The sequence below is a fragment of the Bacillus rossius genome, chromosome 7 (genome assembly GCF_032445375.1).
Source record: "Bacillus rossius redtenbacheri isolate Brsri chromosome 7, Brsri_v3, whole genome shotgun sequence".
NCBI classification, from domain to species: Eukaryota; Metazoa; Arthropoda; class Insecta; order Phasmatodea; family Bacillidae; genus Bacillus; species Bacillus rossius.
This window is the reverse complement of record NC_086335.1, coordinates 66,579,838-66,600,558: the sequence shown is the minus strand read 5'-3', so window position 1 is coordinate 66,600,558 and position 20,721 is coordinate 66,579,838. Positions and strand designations below refer to the sequence as shown.

The 20,721-nt window shown below is 42.2% G+C and overlaps 1 protein-coding gene across 2 annotated transcripts in view; it reads left to right on the top strand.

The window, feature by feature from the left end:
• Nucleotides 1-18,458: 18,458 nt before the first annotated feature.
• LOC134534251 (circadian locomoter output cycles protein kaput) overlaps nucleotides 18,459-20,721 on the top strand; it is a 32,851-nt gene continuing 30,588 nt past the window's right edge. The window contains exons 1-2 of one of the 2 annotated variants that reach the window (XM_063372541.1): nucleotides 18,459-18,674; nucleotides 18,816-18,860. In XM_063372541.1, the coding sequence (XP_063228611.1) occupies nucleotides 18,625-18,674; nucleotides 18,816-18,860 (95 nt within the window). In that variant the 5' untranslated portion in view covers nucleotides 18,459-18,624. The remainder of the gene's footprint in view (nucleotides 18,675-18,815; nucleotides 18,861-20,721) is intronic. The other variant, XM_063372542.1, reaches the window with a different exon arrangement.

The window sequence follows — 20,721 nt, the reverse complement described above, 5'->3', positions numbered from 1 at the left end:
TTTATTATTTTAAGAAAACAAAAATTTACATTGAATTTACTATGGAGCCTGGAAATCTTAATGTCTCACAGCAGCTAACATGACTAAATCCCATGGAACCCCAGGTTTACATAACCTGTGCCCAAAAATTTAAGCATACCAGGCTTTCTCTGCACTGGTTTTACAGCATCACACACTATTTAGGGCCCCTGATCTGCCATCAGTCCCAAGGAGCTTTCCCACAACCCCTCTCTACACAAGCGCCTACCGCATTCCTCTCAATTGGCTATCGGTTTTACGGCATTCTTTTGGGATCCGACCATCAAGTTAGGGCTAATCGAACACTAAACCTCCATACTTCCAAACTAATGTAAATCAATTAAATTTTCTCTGTAATTTCTTAAAATCCAAATAAAAATTATTCAAACATGCCCAAGAAACTTTCAAAAAAAAAATTCATAATCTTATCTTCAAACCCTTAAAATAAAAATAAATAGATTACTCTGTTTTCTCCTTAATAACTGTAAACTGTCAACAAATATCATGTCGTAAATTTTAACTATGCTTACTGACTCTTAATCATAAAATCTCATTTGTCCTAATTAATAAACAACCGATTTCCTTAAAATCTCACTGTATCTCTCACACTCAAACTTCACTGGCTGAATATCTCAATAAATTCAAAAACAATTATCTAAACTCTTAAAGAAACTCCTCCCCAATTATTCAAATTACTTCACCTTATTTTATTTCATTACTTAAAACACCTTACTCAAAAAAAATTAATTAATTATCTAGCTATCTTCCATTATTATTTATTTACCGAAAAAAACTTTCTCCTAAATTAATTTAGTAAAATTCAATTTCACATTAGGCAAGTACACTAACTCTCTACAGCAATGTTTCTCATTTCCCTCCTTCCTAACTGAATCCAATCTTACTTAACCTCCAGGGAATTTACCTCACAAAATAACCAAAAATTTCACTGTAGTGCCTATCTGCTATAGGCCCACTACACAGGGGGCTCTAACCCCACCAACAAACTTCATTGAAATGGTACCCTATCCCATACAGGATAGCCACTTCGGTACTACCATGGGGAACTCCTGCCCCAAACTACTCACAACTCTCAGGATTCTCCTAACCCTTAATTCACGTAGCCAGCCCATCTCCTATGGTCTGCGCTACAATTCCCTTTCTTCCCAGGGACACAACGCCTCACCTTAGGGTCCCTCGCCCTAATGAAAACATTAATTTTGTCTCTCTGTTCCCTTGGAGTAAATTCCCTCTACACACAAAAACTATCCTTCCCACTTTTCTCAATGCTTATCGATTTTATAGTGTACCTCCTTAATAATGTTTACAAATCCCAAAAAAATATTTTTAAAACCGAGGTAGAATTTAACTAACAAAAACATAAACAACTTACAACGAAACACTTCTAGCCTATACATCATACACTTCTTAAAATAAATTACTTACATACTGAAAGTTCCTCTTCTCCTAAAACACACTTAAATTTAAATTTATTTAACCAATAGTCTATTTTCTTATCGCTAAGTTACCGTACAGCTGATCAAAACAAGGTCACGGCCGTCCACGTCTCCGTATGAGCCCGTGACGTCACCGAATTCCATCAGGTGCGCCAACCCTCGCTTGCGGTTCCTCCGTTCTCCGCTAGGTCTCAGCACCTCCCCGTCACGTGTTCATTCTGCCACGTCCACTGACGTGTCGTTCTGAAACAACTCTCAACATTTTTCTAATTAAAACAAAACATCACTATAAATTCTATAACTCTCTTTTACATAAACTCTCGTTTTCTCTTTAATTCCTTTCTAACGTTTATCCTTCCCTCGACTGATTTAATTCGTACGTCTCGTCTCCTACGCGCACGAAAACAAAACAAACTTCTCTTGAAAATAATTCCTATTTACGACAAAAAACTTTATTTTAAATTATAATTCTCTTAACCTACAATCTTAAAATGAACTTCAATTAAATTAAACCACTTGCATTATCTCTAATAAGCATTTAACTTATAACGTATTCTCCTCACGTAATAATCCCCGATATAAATCTACAATAAATTCAACGACTTAAAACAACTTATCACTATAAACTTTATCCTTACAAGTATACTCAAATAAACATCTGTTACGTCAAAAAAAAATCTCAAAGACTTCCTCCACTTAGATTAAATTCCGTAATCCTCTCCTCAAGTAAACTCTTAATAACCTGCTATCAGAAGCTGAAACTAACTTAATAATAAACATAAAAATCTACCTCTCTCTCTCTCCAGAAATAGAACCTATCCGGCGAACTCTACCATTTCTGTCACGTGCACCTAGCCGGTGCCACCGCCATTTCTGTCACGATCCACTTTCAGAGGGGGGAGAGAATCGTAGCTCTTTACATAGAAACAACTCGCTTGGCATCAACTAGTCTTAACTTCATAAAATACTTTACTGTACCTAGGATCATAGGTTCGTCATCCCGTACAGGATGTCTGGTGAGAGCTGAACTAAGGAGATTTTGCAAAATAACATAATACTTAATTAAAATTATTTTATTCTTAAAGTCAAATACTCAACATCATTTTAAAGAACATTTAAATAGCGGGATTACAATTTAAAACAATAATCTCTTTACTTCCTTAACGATTGAACGACCTTACAAGAGAGAGAATGAGAGAACTTCACTAAACACTTCCCTAGTCCTTCCGAATACCTCAAATCATAATTAATACTTAAAATTAAAACAAAGATAAGTCCATACTCACATTTTCCGAAAAGCCTTTCTTGATCGATTACTTTAAAAAAATAACGTAGGGGCCTCTCCTGCCCTTGAAATCCCGAACGAACATTACATTTTAAAAACTATGACGCGTGACCCCTGACGAGGGCCATAGCCTCCGCCCGAAAGCTTGACGACTACATTATGACCTAACTTAAATTAAACGACTCGTGGCCTCTGGCGTCGACCATAGCTTCCGCCCGAAAGCTTGAATTCCTACATCACGAACGAACTAACAACTCGTGACCACAGGTGAGACGCATAGCCTCCGCCTGAGTGAGCCCCGAGTCACCAATCACTTGCGCTTAAATTCGCGCGCCCTGCCGCGCCTACCATAACAAAAGCTCGTTATTGAAGTCAAATTTACTAAACAACTAACTAGAACATCTGGGAAGACTACCCCCCCTCTACCCCAATGTGCAGGCCACACCGCGCGGCTTGTTACGACAGCGCGCCCCAGTAACTGCGGCCCGTGGCTGCGCCAGCGCGCGGCCAAACAAACAAACAAAATTCTGCAAGCCCGCAGCGCGCCGCGCCGGCCCCGTGCCCCAATTACATGGTCACGCCACTTGCGCTGACGAGTGAACAGAGCAGCCAGCCCAGAGTCCCGTCAGTAAAGTCCCTAAATTTGATTTCAACAACCCTGCAAAATTTCAACCCGCGACAATATTGAAGTTATAAAGTTTGCCTTTTTTGGCATTAAAAAAAATAAACTTGATGTGTGTATGAAGACTGATTAGATTTAGTTTTCAATAACTGAACATGGACCATTTGTGATAACATTACTCCAAGCATTATTTGTTCCAAAGAACTCTAATAGTTCAAACCACAAATCTGCCACCAACATGCAGTAGTTTCAATTGACAGGAGAATGATGTTGCTGCTTAATCCTAATATAGTTTACTACGTATGTTTTAAAATCTATGGGAAAAAAAAAAGTATTTTGTCAGATTATTTATACCTAATTCTCTCAGCACATGTTATAGTAAGTAAATTAGTTTAATGAAGTCATAGCATCTGATATAGTGCATCCCAATTAATCTGAACACTTGGAATCAATTTTTGACAATCCTCCCTGTTTACAAATGCACAAAATTTTAAAGGCTTATACTTGTACCTAATGACAAAAGAGTAGGGCAAAAGTTTTAGAAACCTAACATCTTGTATTCTGAAAGAAAACACTTGCAAAGAATTTTAGTGTGATCAGATCACTTGAAATGCACTAGCAGTGATTTCTGTGTCAACAGTTTTGTTGTATGTGTGGTGGTTATTGGTTTGGAAAAGCATTTTCATTAAGCGATAAAAGTTTTACTGTTTTTGTTGTGAAGATATGTTGACAAGAAAGAATGTAAACATAGTGTAATATTTTGACGGTTGGACAGTATCTTGCACTTTGTTAGCCCTGTACATTCAGTCTGTACGGACATTGTGACCAGTTGGTAGAAAATATCTTGATTCCTGATGTCTTTTAAGTAGAGCTGGTTGGGATGGTAGCTTTAGTCTGAAAAATTTCAGGCAGAAAAAAAAAATTTCCTGTGGGAAATATGATTGGATTGGCAATTTGTTAAGTTGCAAATTTCAAAAATTTCTATCATTTTGCAAGCAAATTACTGTGTCATTTTTATTTTGTAGGCCCAAATCTAGATGCTATAAACTGTAAGAGTCATTTTGACAGACATCCAAATTGTAAATTATCTAAAAGATGCTTTTCTTCTAAAGTATAGAGTGCAAGATAGTGTGTATGTTTTTATCAGTGTATGCTGTGGAAATGCATTAAAAAAGGAAGTGCCAATCATTTTTAGAAAAATAAGTGTTTAATCAATAATCATACACTTTTTATGGATTCTCAACAAACATTTTATGTTGAATTGAAAGTGTTTCTCTGAATTTTGTTGGCAGTTGAATTAGACATAAATTTTTAGCAGAATATATTGATGACTTTTGGGTCTTTGTCATGTTTAGTGCAAATTTTGTTCAACTCACATATTGATTGCCAATGTTTAAGAACCTGTTTCCAAAAATTAAATAATAGCAGATAAACAATATTGTTTTCTAGTAAGTACTTCTATGTACCGAGGGATTGTATGCCTTGGCACTGCCAACAAAGTTCATTTCCACTGGAAAAATTATGCTTGTGCCTTGTTTTTAAAACTAACTGAAGTAACTTCACACATAACTTATTTACAAATAATTTTGTGCTGATTTTGATACGTGACAACAGTGTTCTTCTCTAAGAAGGTAACCGGAAAATTGTAGGTTTTTCCAAAAAAATTCTTGACGATTTTAAATTTTATATGCCATGCTGAAGATATGTTGAATATGGAATTTACTTATAAAATATAACCTCTTTCCAGTTATACATTTTTTTATTACTTTACATGATATTTAAAAATTTCAATAAAAAAAATTGGACTGCCTGTAACTCAAAAGCAGCTCAAGCAATTTCACTAATGGTGAAAACGTTCTCCCGCAGGTACATTAAATCAAGTTATGATTTTTGTACATACACATACGAAAACTAAAAATCTTCCTCAAGTTTTATTTCCTGTTAATATGTCCTTGTGCATTGTTTTCATTTGTAAAGTTTAAAGAAATTTGTACGTGTAAATTTTCTACATCAAAATGTGTGTTAAAAACATTTTTAAATTATTGTGTGTGATATGTACCATGTATTGTAATTATATCACGATTGCTCAAACTTAATGAAAAGCTGTCTTTATTTATTTTATTGCATCTTTGTGGTGGCTGACAAACTGAGTTGAGTTTATAGCTTCGGACACCATTTGCATCCCTATTATAGGTAGAGACAAGTTTTTATGATTTTATTTTTAGGCCATTTTCATTTTTAAAACAAGAGATTTCGGTGTTATTGTTTTTATTTTTATGAACTCTATTTATAAAGATAGCAGAATTTTTAACAAATACGACACTTAATTGTTTAATGATACTTCACCAAAACAGTGTCTTTTTGACTGGTAAATAATGCACTTTTACAGTATAATAAATTTTTAATAATAATTTCTTACTACTGGGAAGAATAATACTAAATCAGCAAGTATATGTGCATTTTGAAAATGTACCAGTGGCATAATCAAAGAATTAGTTACTAATAACAGTTGCAATATCAAGAAAAGCCAATTTTTTTCCAGCCTGTTTATTACATACATTTTGGTACTAACTCCATGCTAAATAATTTATATTAATTTACTTTAATATATTAAAAGATTAAGTTTTACTAATATAGTTTAGTTTTGATTAAATTTGCTGATTAAATTCATGATTTTTTGTACCATTTTGGAGCATTATGGTCTGTTAACTTGCATTTCGGTAACTTGGAGAATTTTGTTATTAATTAGTAACTGGTTTCAAACTTGGGCGCCACCACGTGGATGGGCACGCAGTCCCGGCTAGTTCCTCCGTCCCAGGGTCGCGATGTGGACTGTGTGAGAGATGGGCCAGATTCACCCTTATGCCTCTAAACCTACCCCACAAGCCTGCTCCGAGCGGTGGGCACGCTATAGTACTACCAAGCGATGGTCGTGTTGGAGGGCTGGTGGGCTCTTTGTGCATCCCATATGCCCTGGTCCCGAGGTGGGGAACATACGTGGACAAAGAACAAAATGTGAGCGGTCTCAGGTCACAAGTTGTTACTCGAGATAACAAATCAGCAACACCTTAAAACTTACTGAAACTGTGAAAAATCATGCCAACTGCAATTCCTACGGCTTACGTGAGGACCAGGGTACCACGTATACCTGGTGAAGAGCATGAGTCACGTCGTTTTGCTTAAAATATCCTTAAAAAAACTTAAATTACTTATCGAAACAGTCCACCACCTGGAGCTTGCCTCAAAGATAAAGAAAAAGGTTGCAAAATTAATTAAGCACGGCAGATGCTAATGGATCAGTTAATACCTACAGTGAAGTCGATGAGGTGCGGAGCACATCCGGGTCCGGGCGGCGATCGAGAGAGACTGGGCTGTGGTCGAGGTGTCATGGCCGCAGGAAGCAGTGGCGTTACCGTTAGGCCATTTAGAATTGTGGCACGAAACAAGATAACATAACGCAACCCTTCACATGTTTATTACTAATTTAAAATCATGTTACTTATAATTTTACATATAATTATTATTAAAGTTTGAATGTAACTGCTTGTGTGAGGGTGCATTCTGAAACTGCTCCGTCTCTTATGGCATAAATTAAAACGTTAACACTTAGTGGGGATTGAAAAAATGAATATATATAAAAAATGAATAAAATTAAGTAATTAGGGTAATATGTGGTAGGTACTGTAAATTTACCTCTTGCAGGGCAGACTAATATGTGCACATGTTGGCGGGTGGTTTGAACAGGGGCGATGGTGGGAGGAGAAGGGGTCCGCATTGAGAAAGGCACATCGGGCTTAGGGAGGGTGTAGAATGCTACACCACTTTACCTGTAAGCTCACTCCCAGCGCTATCTCAACAACCTACAGCAACAGCAATGCGAAACCCCCTCAGTGTGACAGTGGGAGGAGTCCACTGAGCTAATGTGTGTGACATTGGTGTAGATGGTCATTGCAGCATTTAATGAAGGGGGTGGGGTGGCATTTGACGACATCGATCTATGCTCTCTCTGCTCGCACAGACCACTATGCCTTATTTTCGCCTCCCTGTGATGCCTTTGTGGCAGTAAAGGTCACCCAATCAGACTTCATTCATTCCAGTGCCGTGTAGTACGATGCCCTGAACGATTGCCACAATTCGATTGGCGTCCGGACGGCAATCGACTAGGGTTTATGTATTAACTAATAATCTCCTGCAGCCATACAATGAATGTAAAAGGTTGCTAAACCACTTTTAATTGTTTTATCATACAATCTGTCTACAAACGTGGACCCTACCTACTGCAGCTCACTGCAAATTTGCACATGAAAGGTGACTCCTGGTGGGGCGCGACCCTTTGGGGTTGCATAAGTCGGCATCCATGTGTGTGCGCACCATGGAGTCTTCACCTACTATCATCAACGACATAGCAGCAATAGAGTAAGTTTTCCCGAATCCTTTCAAATCATCCCCGCAGCTAGCTCCAATCGGCATGCACTGACTCACCAGCTGCTTAATATAAGTAATTGTGCTCTAGTAAGCAGTGGTGGATCCAAGGGGGGTCACCAGGGGCAAGGCCCCCCCCCCCCCCCCGAAAAACCAGTTGGTTGCTACATTAATATTGCCGACAAAAATGATTGTTTCTGAAACCAATAAAATATTTTAATATAATTAATGATTTTCTTGTAGAATCATAAAATCTGGTGGTTGGATGTTATGTGTAGTGTGAGTAGATTAAATACAAATTTAGAAATTTTAAGACATTTTTTCTCTGGCTATTCTAAAATCCTAGAGTGCCCCCTCCGAGGTGAACCTCTGAATCCCCCTTTGCTAGTCAGAGACATTTATTTATTTACATAATTTCGATGCTGCCTGCCCTTCACTGCGGAGTCTTCAACATTTGGCCCACATTGGGCCACATATGGTGAAATATGCTCTACTAACGATTTTTAGAACTATGCCCGAGGACATCGCGGCTTCACTCTCTTTACCACCTATAAGGTTGCCGTCGCCCGGGTTCTCGCGTTCGAGATCCGGCGGGTTCCTAGTGGGAAGGCTGTTCTATTGCGTGAAGCGTGTCCGGGAGGGCGCCAGGCTAACGCGGTGGTTAACCACGAGGTGGGTCGGCGAGGTGGCGAGGCCCACTAGGAACGGCGGCGGTGGTGTTCGTGCTGTTCGGGGCCCCTAATTACTGCTGCACTACTGGCCCTACACAGCATAGTGCGCTGATCCCTAACTGGGTTGGGGAAGTTCCACAATTAACACACACGAGTCAGGTTGGTATATACGTCGCGCACAGAGGGTGCGGAGTTGATCTTTAATTCACGTTGGTCATTACCCTTGCTTTTACAGTTCCCTACACAAAGTACACTACAGTACACTGGACGCTCTGGGGCGTCGTCACTAAACTAAGTCCTCACGCCAGTCGAGGTTGAGGGGGAGTGTTATGTTTACGCGGCTGGGATAGGCCCTACACCGGAAAAGGACCGGGCGCACACGGGGAGTAATTAAAAAAGGTTTTGAAGTTTGACTATAGTTACCAGAAGGAAGTTCAGTAAAGACAAAAGATGATGGCTCCCCGTGGGACGTGCGTCCATTCCGGTCCGCGAGTCGCGCTGTACTGGCGTCTGGCCCTGGCGCGAGAGGAGGGGTGAGCATCCTGTCGTGCCAGTTTCTTTGTTCCGTTATTTTAAAAATTATATTAATAACAAAATGTAAGTGGCTCTAAATTCACACAATAAAACTTAATAATTAACTATATATATATATAATGTTTTAGAAATTACATGACATGTAACAAGTTTCTATGAAATAAGTTTGAATAATCAGAGTCACACTGGAGACTGTTCGTCGCTTGATGACTGCTCCAGTGGCGCATGATAAATGATAATTTGGGGCGGTTTTAATTAAGTCACATATTACGCTATTGAAATCAGGCTGAAGGTCGCAAGGGGAGCACTCACAGCTGTTTTATTAAAAAACCACACGTGAATGACCCGGGCACTCCTACGTCGCACTTGTGTTGCACGGTGTTGTTAATTTAAAGTGGCATATTCTTTAATGTGTATTGAATTTACCATGTACGTGACTCGGTTTGTATTGCCGATTAAGTCAAGGGCGTTGATTATACCCAATGGCGTAGCCAGGATTTGTGTATGGGGGGTGTTAAGAAGCATGCGCCCCCCCCCCCCCCCCCCCCCCCCCGTATTAAAGCGGGTGGTCCGAGGGTCCTCCCCTGGGAAAATTTGGATTTTAAGGTGTAAAATAGTGCTATTTTAGCAGTTTTCGGTACTTAAATTTAAATATTGTAATGGTAAAATTTTTATTAATTTTAATATGAAATTTGTGTGAGTGATGAATAAGAAATTAATTAAAGATTTGTAGCTAAGGGGGGGGGGGGGGTAAACCCTTAAAACCCCTCCCTGGCTAAGCCCCTGAATATACCTATGTTCCGCGGCGCTCGTCTGACTCGGGTGGGCCATGGCTAGGGGCGCGTTCCGTTAGCGGGGCGGATACTGTGGTTGCAGGTCGGGCTTTAGGGTGGCCTTCGGTCGGACGATGTCAATGTGACTAGTTAGATAGTGGCCCTCAGCTTTCTATCGATAACATCTTTGTAAGTGCTTTAGTAAGTGTATATTGATTATGGGACATTGTGTGTTCTTCCCCATATAAAGTTAGGACTTTATAAACCTTGTGTCGCATCACCCACATGATGGACAGTGTTCGTTGTGCCGCCTTATGTATTAAACTAACTAACTGTGACGTCGTCTGGCCGACGACCACCCCAGAGCCCGACCTGCACCCGCCAGTATACGCTCCCGCTAACGGAACACACCCCTGGCCATGGCCCACCCGAGTCAGGCGAGCCGAACAGCAATTAAAGGCAAAGCCGCGGAAACCTGAGTAGACAAGAGAAGAACCGTACCCATTCCTCCTGAAACATTAAATTAGGATTTTAGCGACAATAAAATCTCTTCCAGACACACCCGTTTGGAGTCTAGCGTAATGAGGTCACGCCTGGCGCGAGAGAGGCCGAGCCTCCCTCGGACACCATGCCAGTTCGGCAGTTCAGCGCAGCTCATGGACCGGGGCGGACCAAGTCCCACGGAGAGGCAACATCCTTTGTCTACATTGAAAGTAACGTCCGGTAAATATAGTCACTAATTAACAAAACCCCTTTTATTACTTAACCTCTCCGTGAGTACCCGGTCCCTTTTTTCGGTCCAGGACCTAATCCAGCCGCATCAACTTAAGGACACCCCGCACCACACTTGGTCAGCGGAGCTGCTCTTCAGCATACGGCACGGGCCGTCTCCCGCAACGTACAGAACTTTATTTAAGGTCACGCGCACGGCGCTGACCACAAACCCGCAAGGGAACTTGGACAAACTTAATTGCGGTGCGTGTCTCACCACAGTGGGCACAACACCCGCGCCGAGACATTTGCATACGGGATTGGCCGTCTCCAATCGCCCGCCCCCTTAATTCAGTGTATTTTGTATCCCGTATTTTGTACTGCTAACTTACGTTACCCGAGTAACGAGTGCCACGTAACGTGTGCGCGCCCCCTTAATCCAGTGTATTTTTGTATCCCGTGTTTTGTATTGCTAACTTACGTTACCCGAGTAACGAGTGCCACGTAACTTGTGCGCACCCCCTTAATTCAGTGTATTTTTGTATCCCGTATTTTGTATTGCTAACTTACGTTACCCAAGTAACGAGTGCCACGTAACCTGTACGCGCCCCCTTAATTCAGTGTATTTTGTGTCCCGCCTTTGTGTTACGAAATTACGTTACCTGCGTACCCAGTGAGACGTCTAAGACATAACAGCATCCGAGGCCACGTAACGCGGAACACAAACAATACGGCGCCACGGAATAACAAGTAAACCCCCCCCCCCCCCGGGGACCTCTGTAGAGTGTTGTATTGTGTACGACTCGCTCCTCTGAATAAAAGGTACGACACCGCCACCTCAACTCCACGTCTCTTATTTAAAATCATCTCACGCAACACCGCCGCCGGCCCTAGTGGGCCACGCAGGGGCACATACATCCACGACCCCAAATTCACAACTATAAACGAGCTAGTCTGGCGCCCACCCGGACAACACAGATCAAGAACCGCCTTTTCCCACTAGGAGCCACACCGGGACTCGAGCCCGAGACCCCGGACGACGGCAACTGTGTCTTCCTTATTAACAGCACCATTCCCCAGTAGGATGAGCGATGCATCTTAATTGGAACTGTCTTAACTACATCGCAACGAGCCAATGCTAGGGACTGGAAAAATTCGCGTTTTCAATTACCTCTAGGACAGACTCCACGATCCTATAGGTGCTTGGACAAATAACAGCTACTCATTGGCTACTTACTCATGACACTTGTTAACCGGGATGCTCGTGATTCGATACTTCTTTTGTCGAGGGTTTTCCATTGGCCTGTAGTCCTTCGGGTGAATTTTGGTCCAATCACTAAAGCAGCGTGTATTTAAACGAGTTTGGATTCTAGCTTATCGCTGAATCAATCCGCGAATTTTTCCAGTCTCTGGCCAATGCTCTTCAGTACAGAACACACAACACAAGTAGAAAGCATATGTAAGGGTGCTCAGTCATAATTAAACATCTTCATTGAACCCCATATTTAATTTAGTAATCGGATACAGTATACCGAGTTGCCGTCACCCGACCTCTGTGAAAGGCCCGGGGGGTACCTGACGGGCGCTACGGGCGTCGCGATGCTCTTGTTGTCCGGAGGGGCGCCAGGCTAGCGGGCTGCTAGGCCGTTGGTGTTGGGTCGTGGGTACTCTGCCCCCGCGTGCCCCGCCAGGTACACGGCTTGACTCTACCCTGAATGGCTCTCCCTTGACTGTGAAGGCCGCTCGGCCGTGTGGAGGACGGGAGACTACGGAAAATTAGTGTACACGAGTTGGTGAGAATTACCTTTAATTTAGTCCCGCTACAAAACACTCTCACCAACACTTGGCGACGTCTAGCCGTTACACAATTAACACAAAAAAAAACATAACACTACGCGACACTAATGGTTACTGCGGCAGTCTCGCGGGGCGTGGGTCGATGCTCGCTGGAGACGGCCAGCGCCGAAAGTTAACGGGTGCAGGGGGGGCTCTATGAGCGGGCTCCTAAATTCGGCGAAACACTTACGTGTGTGCAGCCGGCAGGCATATGCACGGCGTCCTTAAATAAAAACACTTTCGCTGGAGTCGGCCAGTACCGTACGTTCTGTGATACGATACGTAGCGCGGTATCACACTGAAGACGGTCGGGATAGGCCCGGCTCCGCAAAATACGCTCCGAGTCGACGTGGGCAGCGGTGAATTAACAAAAGGTTTTAAATTTAAAGATTTAGTACGGAATAAAAATAATCAATGAAAGAAACTTGGATGCTGCCCACAGACACACGTCTATTCCCGGCGCGGAGTGGTTGAAGACAGCCGAACATGGCCGCCTCGCAAGGAAGAGAAACATTCTCTTCTTTGTGAGTCGGCGTCAAAAAACTTATATTAATTGAGTTTACTCTATTACCAGTTAAAACATGTTACAGGTGCCCAATTAAAATGTAGCACCTGGTAATTGGGTGCTTAAGGCTTAACAATGGTTTTAATTTATTTAATTATTTAAATTGTGACATCAAGTTGGCGACTGTAAATTTACTAACATATTGTCCCACTGCGAATTGTTTTAGAGGGATTTCTCCTATTCTGACTTGATCATAGTCACGGGCATTTTAATTAAGGCCAGTGGCCGCGGTGACTGTTAATGAGGTTTGTTGTCTGCTCCGTGCGTGGTGTACTCGCCCGGAGTGGCTACGACGCACTTATTACATGTCGGGTAATTAGTAATTTCGTACTAATGGCTTTTCCCTTAATTGAATTATGGGTTCGAGCCTCCGGGGTTCCGTACCTTTAAATTTCATTATGTCTATTGGGGTCACGCCCGAGGCGCTCGCCTGACTCAATCCGGCTGGGCAAGGGGCGCGCTCCGAAAACGGGATACGGTACCGGCGGTGCGGAGCACGGGCTTAACGGCCATGGTCGGTACGACGTCAGAGTGGCTGACAGCTCAGAAGGGTAGGGGTCTCTGCCAAGCATCGAACCTGCTGCCCCCATCCACATGGCCATGAAACATCCTATAAAGAGTTTTGTGTAATAGCACATAACTGCTACCTGCTATTTGGCACCTAGGCAAACACCCATTCCATACATTAGGGCAAGCTTCAGTATATAGAAAAACCCTACTTCAGTTATCAGCCTCGCACAATTTTGTAATGCAGGCAGGTATCATCTCTTAAAGGGCCAGCTAACTCATTAATGCTCCAGCCACAGTTACACATTTCGGAGTACCTCTATTTCAAACTTAAACTTGTGTATAGATAATCTTTTAAATTCACTGCTGTATCATGAAGAGGAGATGAATGCTGTAGTTGTACTTGTAGTAGGCTACATGTGGGTGGTACAATAAACCAGAACCCTGTGATCACTGGACTTGTGAGTGCTATCGTAACCTAAGTCACATCTTTTCCTAGTAGTGTCCGCATGAGAGTGCATATGCAGGGGCGTGTCCAATCCCTGCCACACGTAAAGAAACTAGTGCCACTTTAGTTCTCCGAAACGGATATGTTTTTGGGAAGCCACACTGGGTTGAACTATTCAACTCCCACCTCAGAAGGTAAGGCTGATTTCTTAAGAGCTGACACCGGCCAAACATCATAATCATCATCATCATCAAAGCTCCTGAACGATGTTTGTCACATCTACATTATCTTTGTGGAGACTACTCCGCGTCAGTCTTAACTTAAAGTACTGGCCAACCCCAGGACAAATATGCTTACAGTTAAGGAGCTGTGCATACATCTGCCTGGAGCCTTTAAAACAACCTACATAATTAATGTAGAGTGATAGCTCCGGAGATCCGAGCCCAGACCTCTAATTATATTTCTTGAACAGAACTGGTAGACTCAAGAAGCTAGTAGAGGGTCTGCCGCTAGCACGTGGTTTTTAACTGTGTTTTGCAACCTTCATAATAATTGCTTTACATGTAAACATGCATCGCTTCTATATGAGTGTGTATGTGAATAAATGTAACGTATCTTGCAATCTAGCCTGTGTTATTTCGAGTTTCACCATGTCAGGGTCACATATGAACCAGTATACTATTGATGCCGACCCCGCTGCCTGTCCTGAAATTTGGTTAATTAAATTTATATGATGTGAATTTAGTCTCAAGGGCGGGGTTCCTGGCATCGTGGTTGCAGGCAGGGACGCGTCGACAAAGGGCCTCCCGGGCTGTTAAGGCCTCCCAGGACGCCGTATTAATGAAATACACACATAAATTTAGGCGTTTTATTCCGGTAGCACACGTTACAGAACGTTACACGAGGCACTGGCACGTGACTGGCCGTATCGTCGTCAACCTTCACTCCGCCTACATGGCCCTCGAATGGCGGCACTGATTACGTCTCACGGCGTTCCGAAGACTACTCCACCGATGGGTGCAGGCTATCCTGAGCTACGGTGATAATGGTTCGTGGCGCGGCTAGCCTGGTGCATAACACGTGGTAGTTCGTAATGCACTTACTGACTGGAACTGTTACTGTCTAGGTGAATTAACAATTAATACTAACTTATACACGGACACGATGATGACGACATACACTAATCTGAGACACGTTAATTGACACTGAATAGTTATTAGTACGTCCCGGACTCGAAGTGGGGACGGTCTCCAGACTTCTAGTGATCACGGGGTGCGAGGCTGGTCCTCGTAGTGGCGTGGGCCACGTTTAAACTGGGAACGGGCGCGACGGGACCCGACGTGGTCTCTTGTTCACGGCCGTGGCACGTCCCAGGGATTGAAGCGTTCGTACGTTGATGGGGCGCGTTTGGCGCAATGCCGCCCTGCGCGGGCAAAGTTCAAACTCCTCGTGGGGGAGGTCTTACAGCGTGAGGCGCAGGCACCTCGGCGGGCTGCCTTGAAATATAAATTACGTATTACGTTAAAGACCCGTAGTCGGGTCACACACTTTAATTATGGACCGCACGACAATTCGTACAGCCGGTTGGGGCCGACCGGGAAGCTGAGGAAAGATGATTCGGAGATAATTACCTATTGATGCTAAACGTGGTTATTGGCGCGAAAGTTGGATGCTCCCCGTGCGCGGGGCTGCCAGCCCTGGCGAGTGCTGGATGGCTACTGACGACTCAGTCTCCCTGGCAGCCGGGCCAGGGAGGGGAGGAAAACGCGCGGGAAAACGACGGAGCGCGGGAAGGCGATGCCGGCCAGTTTTGTGAACGAAATTAATTTACAATATCATTAATTAATTAAAAACTATTTTTATGCTTGTTAGAATTGTTAGTTTCTGTTTGTTAAATCATTTACATGTGAACTGAATACCTGTTGCGCATTGCCACACCCGGCCGGGCGCTTCGAGCATTTAGGTGGCCGTGACTGACGTCACGCCGTTCGAGGCACTGCGCTAAACTACACGCGTGGGCGTGTTCGGCGCACTGACACTGATTCAGGTGTTGAGGACACATAACGGCCTGTGCTCTCAGAGGGAGCACCGACGGTGGCATCACTATGCTGACTAGGTATAGTGCATCAGCATAGCAGCCAGCTTCGAAAAAGTAAACCACGACTAACGACATATTTTGATTTAATGTTACGAGCTAGCCTAGTGGCTTCCCACAGACATGTCTACTTTAAAGCCAAACCAGTATGGCACTAACCCAGCCTCGACATATAGGATACACGACCCCGGGTGACAGCAAAATGTAGATGATGATATGGTTGAGGAGGGAAGTATTACATCAGGGGTGCTGCAGGACAGTTTACTAGGCCCTTGCTCCTTACCATCAGGGGCGCAACAACAGGGGGGGGCAAGGGTATTTCCCCCCCTCTGAAACCTTGAGGTGGGGGCAAACGGGGGCAAAGAAAGTGCTGTGTAACCAATTTTTAGATAGTAAAACTGCTTAAATAGCACCATTTTCCACCTTGAAATACAAATTTTCTCGGGGGAGGACCCCCGGATCCTCCCCCCCCCCGCTTCAATAGGGGGGATCGATGATTCTTTATAAAAAGGTATATTGCCCCCCCTTTGGAAATTTAGTTTTTAGTTGTTGCGCCCCTGGTTACCATAATGGCGAATGATAAACGAGAGGGCTTAAAAAGGTGTATGAGAATCTACTTGGGAAACTGTGGTATATGTGAATGCAATTGAGGGAGGTTTACAGGAAGTTTTGGATGGACTGGAAGAGTGGGTGGAAAGGAAGACATGAAGATAAATTTGGGCAAACCATAGGTGGTTAGATTTATTAAGAAAAAGAATGTGGATAAGAAAGTTCATCACTGGAGGAAAAATTTATAGATGAGTCCAAAAGTTATGAATTCCTGGGGGCAGTGCTACAAGGAAACCTGGGATGAAGGAGCAGGTAAAGAAGGTAGTAGTTAAGATCAGACAGACCCTGGGTATGCTGGAACGATTGCTTAGAGAGGGAAGCTGCATTATGAAGGAAATGGCTTATAGCACCATGGTATGCCCCATGCTGGAGTATGCGGCAGCAATATGGGATCTATATATAAAACTCTTGAGTAAGAACTGTAGGTTGTGCAGATGAGAGTAGCTCGGTGGGTGTAGGGAAAGTGAAAGAGAATTGATAGCATTGAAAAGGGAGTTTACTTTAATGGTCCAAAAGAACTGTTGTAGGAAATAGTATGGGAAATCTTAAATGATTGAAGACAGATGAAGAGACTAATAAGGGTATTTCAAGTATTGTGGCAGGTTGAATGGTAGGGAGAGCTGGGGCAACGAGTTGCAAGTGGGAAGCTAAGAAGTAGGAGGAAGAACTCTAGGATAGTTTTTAAGGAGACGACTTGTCCCGGGCTTCTGAGAGGGGCACAGGGAGGAGCAGGAGCGGTCCCCGAGCAGGGGTCGCTGCCCAAGAGCAGGGAGTGGTAGGAGCGGTCCCCCAGAGAGGTCGCTGCCTACCAGAGGAGGAGGGAAGGAGGAGGAGCGGTCCTGCAGAGAGGTCGCTGCCTACCAGAGGAAGGAAGGGGGAGGAGCGGTCCTCCAGAGAGGTCGCTGCCTAAAACAATACTGCTCAAGTATTCAGTCACTTTTATTGGCCCATAAATACTGGGAAGAGCTTTCTGCCTGGCTTAGCTCAGCCAGGGTAAATATACAAAATATGTACATATTCAGTAGGGAGGGCACATCTGTACCCTTCCTGTGCATACATATTCGACTTACAAAACTCTTTACATTCACTTGTATCATTAACAGTTTCTTGTCACAACACCATATATTTACATATTTGCCCTGAGTTAGACGGGGCAGGTAGACAAAGTCACCTTACTTTACATTCCCCTTTGTCTGCCATCTAGGGGCGGGTGGCGAACTAAATGTCCTGCCCATAGAGTGTGTAGGAGGGGTGGCGCACTTGGGGCTTGTGCTATCATACCAGCCGAGGCCAAAATGGTGGACATGACAGAGAGATGAAGAAGAGAAAGGGGAAGAAAAAATGCATAATGGTAGTGAGAATGATAAGGAATTGAATGTCTGGGATGAGAAGTGTAATGGGAAGGTGTTGGTCTTAATTCTGGAGGAGTGTGATGAAAGGAAAATAGGGTGAATACTTACCTCTGGGCTTATACTTAGTTTTAACAGTCTTCAAAATAAAAAAAAGGGGGTTGTCTGTGAATTCGGTTTGCGGACGATAATTTTACGTGATAACGTCATAAGATTAAGTTGCTGCTTTTAAAAAGCCCGCCTTAACCTGTTTAATATTATAGAAGATTTTCTCGCACGGTGGTTGGCTGGTTCTTGCACGCTCGGCTCAGGCAGAATGTGACAATGAGTCATACTTTTTCGTGAGTGCAGCCGGCGTTCATCGATTTATAAGACGTTATTACGTCAAAAACAAATAGGGTAAATGCTTGCCTTTAGGTTTCTGGCCAATTGCTGCAAACTTCAAATTATTTGTTATATATAGTTTCTATATATTTTTATTATATTTTTATATGTCATTTTATTTTATTATTTATAAAGAATATTTATTTGTAGAGTAAGTTTACTGTACTCTTTGGGTATCATTGTAATGTTTTCCTGAATTTAAAAAAAAAGTACCTTGAAGGTTGTAAGATGTAATGATAATGACATTTATTTAGTAGTCCTATATGATGAATCTAATGAAATTTTAATGTTGTCATTGTTTTTTAAATCTCTGTGATTATATCAGTGTTGTTTAATTTGGAATGAATATGTCTAGCAGTTTCATTAAACGTGGTTCAACCAGAACCTCAGAGTGAGTTTTTGTCTATTTATTTATTTATCTATACGTAATGAATTTAGTATTTGTGATGATCTGCTGAGTGATTTGCAGAAACGCATTCTGCTCTTCTTCAGAAGAAAAATAGTTAAATTCATTTTGTTTTCGTTATTTCAGTGACATGAAGGATGATGACACAGATGACAAGGACGATACCAAACGGTAAGTGATGTTTCCCCAGCATACTCTCTAAGGGCTATTAGTAAGTTAAGATTTAAGTGTTGAGTTTATGATTTTTATTATTTAAAATAAATTAATAGTAATGTTTTTGAGTACTATTTATGTGATTTTACAAAATGTTCCTTTGTCAAACTACATAAATAGTGTGTTGTATTTTTATGCAAAATAAACAACACACAGTGACTCGGAGAACGATGGTACCCAAAATAATTTATCAATCAAATAATAGCAGAGCACAGTTATAAAGGAAGGTCTGCATAGAGCATAGAAGTGGAGAAAGAAATTACCGTAGGTAGTAAATACGCAATCCAAATTGAAATTTCCAAAAATTAGACATTTATGAACATCAGCAGTAAACAATGTAAGATTGTTTTTTTTTTAATCATTTTCTAACATGACTGTGACAACAGCTATAAATAAAGAGCTTCTTTAAGAAGGACATATCAAAATAAAAACGTTAAAATATTAATTTATGAATATCCATATAATTCATCAGGACTTTCAGAAAGTAAATCAAATGGCAGCCTCAATCTATATCCAAAATTTACTAACTATTCATATTTAAATGGGTATAAAAAAAATAAAATATTAAAAAATTGTTATCTTTCTGTGATTGTGTATGGTGCCTGGAACATGCAAAACTTGTATCAAAGTGCATGACACCTTTAAATGCAAAGTTCCAAATCACAGTCTGTCACAGGCAGAATAAAAATACTGTTCAAAACTTCAGTGCTAAACATTTAATCTTGGCATCAAATCGTACCCTTGTATCAATATCCTCATGTCAGTAAACTTTCTCACAAAGGCAAAGTTTGTAAAAAGTATCAATGGCTTTTTCATTTAAAATTCACTTGCTTGCCATGCCCAATTTAACTAGCTTACAGCTGACTCACATGGTAGTTGCATATTCCCGTGCGTAACTCTAGTTTCAAAATGCTTATACTCATTGGCGAATCCATTCCGTAAGTCAAAAAGCAATATTAGATTGCAACTTCAGTTTTACTCCACCTTGACTGCTGGACATATGTTGAGTCTACCTTGATGCCAACACCAGACTCGGTACAGGAAAAGTTCAACTTATAGTTTAGTTTGTCCCTGGGCTGCAGAATATTGGTACAAGCCAACAAATAGCATGGCTCATACTGAAACATTTGTTTGTTTCATGCACCAATATAATCTTGAGTAAACGTCTGTATGTCGCTTGGCCATTGTGCTTTAATTGGAACACAAACGTTACCGTGACAGATATTGCCAGCGCACAAACACACCCTTTTGATCTGCCGATCAAATCGCTACTCACATACTGGTCACTCGTCGCAATTCATACTCCCTCAGCTAACAGCACATTTTTTTTTGCACACCATGCACACTAGCACCATCTACTTTATAAATTGATAACCAAGTTTAATTCCGCATGCATACTAGCGCGCCGTATAGTGGCTCAGTCTTTACCTTGTTATGATGCAATATTTTAAACATTCAAAAAGATAATGTAAAAACTTACACATGAGTTATTACTGTTAATATTAATAATACTGCCATGTATAAGTAACATTTATTTTTACCTACCTTAATTTTGGTCTGCCTGAAATAAAATTTAAAACTGTGCAGAGCTGTCTCGAAATGCAGCGCTGTTATCAGTTGCCCATGCCCGAAGGAGGGTGACCGGCAAACGGGTACGTGACGAAAGTCGCACAGTGAAACCATGATACCCAATCACTGCCGTTATGATGGGGGCAGGTGCACCAGACACGAGACGTGCTCAAGATGCTGTTAGTGTGCTGGGTTGTGTCTGCACGTGCGTACAGGCGGGGGAAACCAGAAGGGACTGCAGAGGCAGCGT